The sequence below is a fragment of the Oncorhynchus kisutch genome, linkage group LG10 (assembly GCF_002021735.2).
Source record: "Oncorhynchus kisutch isolate 150728-3 linkage group LG10, Okis_V2, whole genome shotgun sequence".
NCBI classification, from domain to species: Eukaryota; Metazoa; Chordata; class Actinopteri; order Salmoniformes; family Salmonidae; genus Oncorhynchus; species Oncorhynchus kisutch.
The window spans coordinates 21555051-21567237 of record NC_034183.2 but is presented as its reverse complement, the minus strand read 5'-3'; the positions used below and the strand labels follow the sequence as shown (position 1 = coordinate 21567237).

Genomic DNA, 12187 nt, shown 5'->3' with positions numbered 1-12187 from the left:
TACTTTGGTCCCAGCTCTCTGCAGGTCATTCACTAGGTCCCCCCGTGTGGTTCTGGGATTTTTGCTCACCGTTCTTGTGATCATTTTGACCCCACGGGGTGAGATCTTACGTGGAGCCCCAGATCGAGGGAGATTATCAGTATGTCTTCCAAACCGAGCTGCTTACCTATTGCAGATTCAGTCTTCCCAGCCTGGTGCAGGTCTACAATTTTGTTTCTGGTGTCCTTTGACAGCTCTTTGGTCTTGGCCATAGTGGAGTTTGGAGTGTGACTGTTTGAGGTTGTGGACAGGTGTCTTTTATACTGATAACAAGTTCAAACAGGTGCCATTAATACAGGTAACGAGTAGAGGACAGAGGAGCTTATCAGGTCTGTGAGAGCCAGAAATGTAGCTTGTTTGTAGGTGACGAAATACTTATTTTTCACCATCATTTGCAAATAAATTCATAAAAAATCCTACAATGTGATTTTCTGGATTCTTTTTCTCATTTTGTCTGTCATAGTTGAAGTGTACCTTTGATTAAAATTACAGGTCTCTCTCGTCTTTTTAAGTGGGAGAACTTGCACAATTGGGGGCAGACTAAATGTTGGAGTTGCGGTTTTGGAGCAGTGGCTTCTTCCTTGCTGAGTGGCCTTTCAAGTTCCAGTCCTCCCCAGATAAAGGAAAACTGGAGGGGTACTCCCTGTCCTATCGTACATTCTCAGAGTTATAGCCGGGTCGGTTCAACCATAGTTTAATTGTTTCTAGGTGTTTTCTTAGGCATACACACACATTCCTCTCTCTCCCAGTCTAACCTAACTTATGTTTAATATTTTTAATTACTCCTTATCCATGTTACATAACCTCTCATCCCTAATGGTTAAGTTTCCGGATATAATAATTTAATAATTTATCTTAAACCTTATAACTTCTTTTATCAGAAGTCTACCATTTTTTTCTGAGGTCTTGGCTGATTTCTTTTGATTTTCCCATGATGTCAAGCAGAGGCACTGACTTTGAAGGTAGGCCTTGAAATACATCCACAGGTACATCCAAATACATCCACAGGACTCAAATGATGTCAATTAGCCTATCAGAAGCTTCTAAAGCCATGACATAATTTTCTGGAATTTCCGAAGCTGTTTAAAGGCACAGTCAACTTAGTGTATGTAAACTTCTGACCCACTGGAATTGTGATACAGTCAATTAAGTGAAATAATCTGTCTGTAAACAATTGTTGGAAAAATTACTTGTGTCATGCACAAAGTAGATGTCCTAACCAACTTGCCCAAACTATAGTTTGTTAAAAAGACATTTGTGGAGTAGTTGAAAACCAGTTTAATGACTCCAAACTAAGTGTATGTAAACTTCCGACTTCAACTGTACATGCTGTGTTTCCCTCTTTGTCTTATCAGTGTCTATGTAGCCCGTTATCAGCTACTTCTATCGTTACTTCATAAAGAAGAACCTTCACTTGGAGAAAGTACACTTAACAAAAATATCAAAGCAACATGTAAAGTGTTGGTCCCATGTTTCATGAACTGAAATCAAATTTCCCAGAAATTTTGTTTACACCCCTGTTAGTGAGCATTTCTCCTTTGCCAAGACAATTCACCCACCTGACAGGTGTGGCATATCAAGAAGCTGATTGAACAGCATGGTTATTACAGAGGTGCACCTTGTGCGGGGAACAATAAAAGGCCACTAAAATGTGTAGTTTTGTCACACAACACATTGCCACAGATGTCTCAAGTTTTGAGGGAGCGTGCAAATGGCATGCTGAATGTAGGAATGTCCACCAGTGCTATTGCCAGAGACATTAATGTTAATTTCTCTACCATAAGCTGCTTCCAATATCGTTTAAAAGAATTTGGCAGTATGTCCAACCGGCCTTACAACCTCGGACCATGTGTAATCCCGCCAGCCCAGGACTATCCAGTTTCTTCACCTGCAGGATCGTCTGAGACCTGCCACCCATACAGCTGATGAAACTGTGGACAACCTAAGAATTTCTGCCCAATCTGTCAGAAACCGTCTCAGGGAAGCTCATCTGCGTGCTCGTCGTCTACACCAGGGTCTTGACCTGACCGCAGTTCTGTGTCGTAACCGTCTTCAGTGGGCAAATGTTGAACTTCGATGGCCACTGGCACACTGGGGAAGTGTGCTCTTCCCGGTTGAATCCCAGTTTCAACTGTGCCGGGCAGATTGTGTTGTGTGGGTGAGCGGTTTGCTGATGTCAACGTTGTGAACAGAGTGCCCCATGGTGGCGTTGGGGTTATGGTATGGGCAGACATAAGCTACGGACAACGAACGCAATTGCATTTTATCGATGGCCATTTGAATGCACAGAAATACCAGGATGAGGTCCTGAGGGCCATTGTCGTGCCTTTCATCCGCCGCAATCACCTCATGTGATTCACAGCCCCATGTCGCAAGGATCTGTACACAACTCCCTGGAAGTATAAAATGTCCCAGTTCTTCCATGGCCTGCATACTCACCAGACATGTCACCCATTGAGCATGTTTGGGATGCTCTGGATCGACGTGTACAACTGCGTGTTCCAGTTCCAATATCTAGCAACTTCGCACAGCCATTGAAGAGGAATGGAACAACATTCCACAGTCCACAATCAACAGCCTGATCAACGAAGGAGATGTATTGCGCTGCATGAGGTGGTCACACCAGACACTGACTGGTTTGCTGATCCAGACCCCAAAGTATCTGTGACCAACAGATGCATATCGTGTTCCCAGTCATGTGGAATCCAGAGATTAGGGCCTAATGAATTTATTTCAATTGACTGATTGCCTTATATGAACTGCAACTCAGTAAAATCTTTGAAACTATTGTGTGTTGCATTTATATTGTTGTTCAGTATAGTTTTAATCATGTTTTGAGGCTATATAGTGTTTGTTTACATTTACTTTGTTTACAAACATTGGAGTAAAACAAACTTTTATTTTGGATCTGATGGGGTACGACAGCTAAGCTCATGAGGAATTTACAAGATATATTCATCAAGAATCAAAGGGTATATATCATTAATTTATAAGATATATTCTTCAAGAATCAAAGGGTACATATCATTAATTTATAAGATATATTCTTCAAGAATCAAAGGGTACATATCATTAATTTATAAGTCCAAAAATGGATGTACTGTAGCAACTGCAGGTTGCCCGTTTGAGCCGATGTTTCTGGCCTTTTTACTTTTCATAATTCATTCACAAATTCTTTTCACAATTACTTGATATAGATACACCATATTCTGTGAAAATGTTTAATCATGACATATTAAGGAATGTATACAGAGCTGAAGCACTTAAATATAATTCACATTTGACCTATAGTATAAGTACTCCCAAAGAATCATTACACTTTCAAATTGTAATTTTACCATGCACAATTCTTCGTGAAGCGTTTCTTTCAAACTATTCCAAACCTCGGATGATGGAGTCTTGAGCTACCTTTCAGAAGAGGAGCATCCTCACAAGAATGACTTTCATTACAAACTCACATTTGTGTCAATAAGGCTTGTTTAGCTGTTTACTGTAGCTGCCTGTTGCTGAAGCTGTCAGCTAGTGCCCAGACTAGTTCATAATAATCTCTTTGTCTATCTCAAAGAATGCATTGTATGGCGGGGGGACAGAGTGTCTGTTGTCTCTGGTCTACTTGAGAGGCTCAGCAGCGTCTGCGGTCACCTCAGGAGGAGTTTTGTTGGATATGGAGTAGTAAAAGACTCGCATGCACTCCTCCACCTTCACAAAGCCTGGCCGGTCCTCGTGTCTGAGAAGAGAAAGGTCAGACACTTTAGATGTGATGCATCTACTTTTAAATGGGCAGCGGTGTGGCCTAGTAGCCTACTTCCCATGTGGTGTGAAAATGAATAGGTCTCTAGTTTCTCACTTACTTGTATGTCCAGCAGTCCTTCATCAGTGCATACATTCTATCTGGACATCCAGACGGACATTCCATCCGGCTCCCACTGGCAATGAAACTGATCACCTCCGGACCTTTCATTTTCTGATCATATTTGGTGAAGACGCAGATTAAGTTAATCTAGACAGCACTGTGTTGGAGGTTGTTATTTAAGCAATAAGGCACGAGGGGATGAGGTATATGGCCAAGGGCTGTTCTTATGCATGACATAACACGGAGTGCCTGGATACAGCCCTTAGCAGTGCTATATTGGTCATATACCACAAACCCCGAGGTGCCTTATTGCTATTATAAACTGGTAACAAATGTAATTAGACCAGTATAAAGACATGTTTTGTCATACCCGTGGTATGCGGTCTGATATACCACGGATTTCAGCCAATCAGCATTCAAGGTTTGAACTACCCAGTTTATAATACAGTATAAACATTTAACTATATTGTGGTTATATGTCTTGCAGGTGCTGTACAGATTGTACCTTGTATGGTTTTCCTCCGTAAGAAAAGGCTTCCCACATGGTGACACCAAAGCTCCAGACATCACTCTTGCTGGAGAACTTGTGGAAGTTCATGCATTCTGGAGCATACCACTTCAGCGGCCATTTTCCTGCTGTGCGTGCCTATGTAACCATGCACACACGCACGCACACACACACACACACATACCACATGAATAATGTTTTAAGAACTGACTATATAAAACAGACCAAGATTATAGCACATGACACGTGCAAGAGACTCCTACCTTGTAATAGTTGTCATCAGCACCCAAAGCCTTGGACAGACCAAAGTCACTGATCTTGGCAAACTGTTGGTTGACCAGCAGGACGTTGCGAGCTGCCAGGTCTCTGTGCACAAAGTTCTTCTCCTCCAGGTACTTCATTCCCATAGACACCTGGTGCATCAGACCCACAATGTTCTCCACTGTGACCTTATCCCTGAGAGGTAGAAGGACAGAAATGGAACTCAAATAAACCTTTTGAGAAATTACAGTATGTCATGGTATTGTTTGAGTATTAGTAGTGCTATCATTAATGGAATTTCCGTAACTCTCTATGATCAATGTCACTACCAAGAGAATAACATGCCTTATGAAACTGTATATATTGTACTACACGTGTGAAATAATTGACCTTACTTATTGGTGGAGAGGAACTTGTTGAGTGGCCCAACAGAAGCCATCTCCATCACCAGCATCAGGCACTCAGCCTGGCAGAGCCCCAGCATGCGGACGATGTAAGGGTTACTCAGCTGGTGCATGATCTCCGCCTCCCTCATCATCTCATCTTTCACCAGCTTCTCATTCTCACTCTTCAGCACCTTGATGGCCACATCAGTGTGGCCCCTGGAAGCACACAGGAATTATTGGTGTTATGAATAGGGCCCCATGTTTTTCCTAATTATAACCTATAACTGGGGTCCAGATTTTTTCCTGATCAGCTAATTTTGTCAGTAAAAATAATGAGAAACCTCTGACCAAAAAGGTAGTTATCAATTGTTATAAATGGCTCTAGGCTGACGTTATAGGTTCTAAAATCAGGCTCTGATGTTCTGGTTTGATTCATCCAAAAAGCAGGTCAACCCCCCTCTCACTTATTTGTTTTGAAGACTCCTTTCTTGACACAGCCAAAGTTTCCCGAGCCGAGCTCCACCTCGTCAATCATCAGCTGATCCCTGTTGATGAAGAACTTCTTCAGGTCATTGGGGTCATGGTAAGGGTTGACAAATTCACTGCAGTCCATGGGCAACATCGGACGGTCTGTGGGGGGGGAAGTCTTGATTTCCTTGGAGCCCCCCAGAGGTACTGTAAGAAAGGGACAAACCACAGGGAAATGTCTTAAAGACATTGGTTGGGTTGTGTGTCGGAGGACGCATGACTTTCAACCTTCGTCTCTCGATGAAGACAAGATAGTAGCTACTAAAAACAATTGGATACCACGAAATTGGGGAGAAAAAGGGGTAAAAATAAATATATATATATATATATATATAAAAAGACACATTTAGTGATTTGTGTATGTGTGGGTTTTGGTAGAAAGATCATGTGTGTCTGTTGTAATGTTATTGACCTACCTCCAGGTGGCGGTGTGTATCCATTTGTTCTGAGCCGCCTCTGAAAGAAATGTACTGTATTTAATAGTAATATAATAATAATAATAATAAGCCATTTAGCAGATGCCTCAATAAATACGTTGGAAAGAGAGTATCTACCATGGAGAATGTTCTTGATACTCACCCCCGATGGCACAACAGGAGTCTCTGAAAATGGATTTGAGAAATAAGAAAATTAATTCAATGGCATGAGGGACAAAGTTAAGTGAAACAATAAGAAGAATTTGATAATTGTGAACAAAATGTTAGTTAAGTACGTTTGGTGTTGTTGCGGTTCACACACGGTTCCCTCAGAACTGTCACTAGCCCATCAGGTTTCATCTTCAGATACTCAACCAGCTGCAGAAGGGAGGGAGAGTGGCAGGGAAAGATAACTCTCTTTGTCTTAAACATTAGGTAGCAGACATAATAAACTTGGACTCATTTATTGGAGAAGAGAGAACAGCCTACCTGCCACACAGTGTCAAATTTGGTTCCCTCTGGCATGGAGTACTTCCCTGATTTGTCATGTAGGATCTGGTAATGGTAGGTCGTTTTTCCGTACATCAAAGAAAGGGCAAAGGTTCCAGACTCTTCCCTGTCTCTGATTCTGATTAATAAAAACTCAAATCAAAATATGTTGTGGGTGTTTTTAGAACCTTTGTGTAGTGTTTGACTAAAATGCATTTCATGACTCACAGGAACTTTCCATCTGGCTGTGCCCCGGAGTAGAGCCGCCTCTCCCCTTCCTGGCGAGGTATCTTGCTGTGGTACCAGGGCATCCTCTCATGGGCGGTGGTGGCGATCAGCTTCTCCAGCTGTGGAGCCTGGCTGATGATAGCCTGCTCCATGGCCTCCCCCTGAACACAGATACAAAGTCAGACAGGAAACTACATCAGAGACAGTGTTTATGTGACTTCAGGCCCTGCTGCCTCTCATCCTGTGATAGTCGCTCTGGTTAACAGCGTCTGTGAAATTACTCAAATGTAATTTAGCCAACCCTCACCTCCAGGTTCCAGGTCTGTCGTACATACTCCCTCAGCATGTTGTCCCTCAGGTTATCAAAGACGCCTGCTCTGATGGGGTTGTCTGGGGAGCGCAGACAGGGCTTCCTCAGGGTGCACACCAGGCCATCTGAATCATTACTGTAAAACTCACAGAGCTCCGCTGGACCACAGTGGGGCTTTCCACCTGCAATACAGTAGGTGCTGTTGAGCTGTTTCTCCACAGAGTAGTGGTGGAACTCCACGTTCCACACCAGAGAGACCACGTAGCCGCCCAGGCTCCGCAAACATTGGCGCAGCAGGAACAGCCCGTCTGCCATGCCTGCCAGCTTCAGGTGCTCCTCAGCCTCCGAACGACTGATGCTGCCGTAGAAGAAAGGCAGCTCTGCCGCAGGGTCTGTCGCCATGTCTGAGTCTCCTCAGGCAGTACGAGGGAAGACTCCTCAGTTAAAAGGGTTGGAGATGGCTGGAGGCTCCTGGTTAAAGATCTATATAAGGAGAATGGAAAATAATCATGGATGACCATTATTTTTAAAAACAATATTCAAATTACTACAGGATATGTGTTTTTCTAATTGAGGTTGTTGATGAGGTACAGTCTTCAGCCTTTATCATAACTCACATTGAGCCTCCATCTTATGGACCCAGATGAGTGACTGAGGTATTTGTGTGGTTTGGCTGTTCAGTGTGCAGTATTTGAGATAGGGAGTGTGTGTTTCTCTGCACCGGCACAGGCTGGTGTTAAGCACAGCCACAACAGGAAGTTGACAACCGCCCCCATCCTCCTTCTCCAACCTCTCTTTAGTTTCTCACTCTTCCGTTGAGCAGGTGCTGCTGTTTCCAAAACTTTTCAACACACTAGTGACTAATTTAAATGAAAATTAAGGGAACATATATTTTTTTGATAAATGAAAATAAAAAAACAAACAGATGTAAAGCCCCCAACTTGTGCTTTTAACTGACTATCAGGAAATGTAAAATAAACCAAGTGTAGACTACAGGTTAGCATCACAGCATTTTGTGTCTGTTCTACTGTGAGCTAGCTTTATTTGATAACAAGCCAGAAAAGCCTGTTGGTGGGAAATACACATATGAGTATCATGATAACTTTCAAAACATGGATACCATGATACCATATCACACACACTTGGTCAACAGAATAAAGATGGGCATTGAACCAGTTAACAAAGTGATACTTTAATGTAGTTTTCTATTTGCGGTCGTCATATAACTTCCCCTTTTTCTTTTCAATTGACACCCCCATTTTGTAAAAAGAAAGCGTTTAGCTAAACATGTTTTCCAATCTGTTGGTGTGAGTCATAGGTTAGGGTGGTTTTCCTTGGTTATGTTTGCAGTTAAATGACCTGCCAAAAAAGTTAAATTCAGTTAATTACATGATACACAATTACTACTAGCTCCTTATGGGAACTCTTCATGGCCAATATTTTATTTTTGTTTCAGAGATCTGAAGTCTGAAATGATTCTCTGAGGTGGTGGTATGTCAAAAGGGGAGAATGTAAGGACTATCACCTGAAGCTTGTGTCTATGCTTAAAAGTGTAGTGTGATTCAACCACAGTTTCCTGGGCGTACCTGTGACAGACTGCCCACATCCACGGCGGACACACAGACAGAGCCACAGAGAGCCGCAATGAGCCACAACGCACATAGACTCCACCATGGCCTGAGAACTTCAACCCCCCCCCCACCTCACCACACGGTTAAAAAGGACAGTGGCCTTTACATGTTGTGAATGGCTCAAACTGAACTGACTAGTGTTTAGTTTTATTTCCTGTCTTTTTTATCCTGGTATTATATGAGCTGAATTTAACAGCTAAAACCCTGAATGACAGAATAAAGTACTTGAGAGTAACCATAAAAGTCAGTTACCATGAAAATGGAAAGATGTTAAGCATAAAAACCAATCTGTCAGAGAAGAAGACGTATTGTCAACAAGAGAGTTGTTGACTAGGAAATGTCCACATTTTATTTTCTAGTTTCCTGAATTTATGAGTGAACACAAACAAAACCTTAAAGGTCTCACCACTACTTAATAATTGGAGCATAAATATGCTGTTTGCTTTTGAACACACCAATTCTCTTCCCTCATCTTGCTTTCCTTCCACCTCAGAACAGACATTAGGACTACATAGAAAACAGCTGTAGGTCTATACTCTCTGTGTTTTGCCTGGAGGTTGGTTGTGGTTAACAGCTGAGCCAGTACAGGGCATACAGTACCAGCCTCGGCAGGCTGAAGGCTGTAGCTTTAAAGAGCGGGGAGATAGCAGAGCAGAAACTCTTCTGTGTTCTGACGCACAGCTTTTCCCATGCAGGTACAAGTGGCTTTGAGCTCTACAGACGGAATGCCCTATCCACTGCGGCACAGAGGATAACACAGAGGGTCTTTGGTTTGGCTATAAAACATGACATTCATCAACTATTAACAGTTGACTCAGGGTTGCTAAATTAGTTCATTGGCTCATGGCCATGAACTGTAACAATAATAATGCATATTTGCCTTGTATTTCATATAATCATAGTAAGCCCAAACAAAGTGTGGGTTATTATTTGTCTTTGAATTGGATTGAATTGATCATACAAAAGACACTTTATATATCAGGAGGGGTATCGGTTTTGTAAGTTACTCTAATAAATACATTCCTAAACCATTACATTACTTTGGCTACTATGCACTTAGCAACATTTTTTAAATCAGGCGAACATCTAATAAGTTAGGCTTATCAAAACATGTCCAAATATATGCATTTGTTCAATGCAGCAATTCTTTATGTTGTTATCATTCTAGGCCTCTAGAACAGATAAACCACACCATGTTGCTTAATAACGCCTGCAGTGTTTTGTAGAAACAACCACACAAATAGGCCTACAAACATCAAGCGTAGGTCTACATTAAAATGATGGGAGGTTAATGTACAAATGAAGTCAGTGGGCCAGACTGCTACCTTATAAATTGCTTACGTCAATGGAAAATCGAAGAGACTCCAATGCGCATATTTTTCCTATGGGCCTACGTAGAAGATTATTGTCGATTTCAAATCAAGCTTTTTGAATTTCCTGCTTTTGTTTTATGAACATGTAACCCGCAAAGTGCTTACTGTTGCCTTGTTGGGTTTCGGACAGTGGCCCCTCATCCAACTATATTTAGCCAGTCGAGCTTAAGAGCAACCTAAGAGTATAATGAAGTATTTGTAAGCCCTAACTCTTTCCCTGGAACGACAACACATCAGTCTCAGTGATCTGGGTTGTGGCATCTCTATAAAGAGTTGAGCTACACATGGGCCCAGAAGTCCTCAGATCCTCAGGACACTAGTTTAGCCAGTCATGTTTAGGGACCTATCTCGACAGGAAAATCATGTTGTATTTTATAGATATTCCATTGCATTGGTTGAACTGGATAACAGTAGGTCCGTAAATGTCACAGAAGGTTGGTCTGTCATCTAGATGAGAATGAGTCTCTTAAAAATAATATAGAAAGACTGCATCTTATTTTCATACAAAGCACAGTATTGGTAATTTATTTTGTAATAATTATCTGATTACACGTGCCAACAAGTCTCAAAATAGAATCTATAATTCAAAAAGAAAGTTACAAGCAATAAACAACACACATAGAACCCTTGGGTGTGTCCTCTTGAAAACCGTACCCCCTTTTGGCTTTCTATTCATATACACAATGAAAAGAACTATTTATAAATATAATCTCTACTTTTGAAGCCACAGCTAGAATGTCTTTGCCACACTGTGGTGAACACATTTTGCATTTGTTACAGCATAGACTCTGCTAATAGAAACGTATTAACACTTAAATGTATTCAAGGCACTGGTTACAAGGGAACACACATTTCCAGAACAGTCTATAGTTTATTTATATATATCATTGATATAAATTCAGTCTAAAATATTGTATTAGTATACTTCAAAGTAGATTAAACTAATAGCATTTCCACTTACGTTTTTTCCATCCCCGAAAGACAATAGCCTTGTTATATAAAGATTTAAAAAATATAATCCTATTTACTCTATTGCCAATGAGTATATAAAAAACACAGGACTGACTTAAGATGCACTCACCATAAACTATTTAACTGGAACCAAGGGAAGAGAAGTCAGAGCTAGACAGGTTGGCCTCAGAGAGAGAGTAGCTGAGTCTGGTGACAGAGCAGAGGCATCAGTGATCGTGTGAGGGTGCAGGAAAACTATGTCGTTTGATCGATACAGTCTGGAATCTTCACAGAGATACTAACCTACTTCCTTACCTCAGCTACATGAAGTGACAGCAGTTCTCTATACAGCCATCTGAAACAGCAGCCCCAATCTTCTGTCTCCACCTGTAGCCTGCCACCACGACCCTCCAGCAGTGAGTCTATGACGGAGGTTTTAATGGTTAGATGGAACATTCAAATACAGTGCATTCGGAAAGTATTCAGACCTCTTAACTTTTTCCACATTTTGTTAACGTTACAGCCGTATTCTAAAATGTATTAATTTGTTTTTTTTTCACTCACCAATCTACACACAATACCCCATAATGATGAAGCAAAAATAGGTTTAGACATTTTTGCTAATTTATATTTAAAAAAAAGTGAAATATCACATTTACATAAGGATTCAGACCCTTTACTCAGTACTTTGTTGAAGCACCTTTGGCAGCGATTACAGCCTTGAGTCTTCTTGGGTACGACGCTGCTAGCTTGACACATTTGTATTTGGGGAGTTTCTCCCATTCTTCTCTGCAGATCCTCTCCAGCTCTGTCAGGCTGGATGGGGAGCGTCACTGCACAGCTATTTTAAGGTCTCTCCAGAGATTTTCGATCAGGTTCAAGTCCGGGCTCTCGCTGGGCCACTCAAGGACATTCAGAGACTTGTCTCGAAGCCACTCCTGCATTGTCTTGGCTGTGTGCTTGGTGTCGTTGTCCTGTTGGTAGGTGAACCTTCACCCCAGTCTAAGGTCCTGAGCAGGTTTTCATCAAGGATATCTCTGTACTTTGCGCCGTTCATCTTTCCCTCGATCCTGACTAGTCTCCCAGTCCCTGCTGCTGAAAAACATCCCCACAACATGATGCTGCCACCACCATTCTTCACCGTAGGGCTGGTGCCAGGTTTCCTCCAGATGTGATGCTTGGCATTCAGGCAAAAGAGTTCAATCTTGGTTTCA

At 41.8% G+C, this 12187-nt stretch overlaps 1 protein-coding gene across 5 annotated transcripts; it reads right to left on the bottom strand.

Moving 5' to 3' along the window:
* Positions 1–3246: 3246 nt before the first annotated feature.
* Positions 3247–11440, bottom strand: LOC109897908 (tyrosine-protein kinase ZAP-70). 5 transcript variants are annotated; one of them, XM_020492564.2, is made up of 14 exons: positions 11289–11440; positions 11104–11180; positions 7016–7501; positions 6709–6869; positions 6481–6619; positions 6288–6369; positions 6155–6177; positions 5992–6031; positions 5512–5722; positions 5057–5263; positions 4664–4856; positions 4398–4538; positions 3891–4003; positions 3247–3766 (listed from the first exon to the last, which is right to left on the bottom strand). In XM_020492564.2, exons 3-14 carry the CDS (start codon positions 7418–7420, stop codon positions 3649–3651), a joined length of 1833 nt encoding a protein of 610 aa, XP_020348153.1. In that variant the 5' UTR covers positions 7421–7501; positions 11104–11180; positions 11289–11440; the 3' UTR covers positions 3247–3648. The 5 variants fall into 5 exon arrangements, with proteins under 5 accessions (XP_020348153.1, XP_020348155.1, XP_020348152.1 ...); XM_020492566.2 differs by lacking the exon at positions 11104–11180 and having other exon boundaries at positions 11289–11392; XM_020492563.2 differs by having other exon boundaries at positions 11104–11307.
* Positions 11441–12187: the final 747 nt, after the last annotated feature.

Coding starts and splice junctions, on each gene's coding strand:
- LOC109897908 (XM_031833308.1), bottom strand. CDS start 7,420: ATGGCGACAGACCCTGCGGCAGAGCTGCCTTTCTTCTACGGCAGCATC. Junction 6,870..7,015: donor GACAGACCTGGAACCTGGAG/GTGAGGGTTGGC, acceptor ATCTGTGTTCAG/GGGGAGGCCATGGAGCAGGC. Junction 5,264..5,511: donor GGAGTCTTCAAAACAAATAA/GTGAGAGGGGGG, acceptor GTGTGCTTCCAG/GGGCCACACTGATGTGGCCA.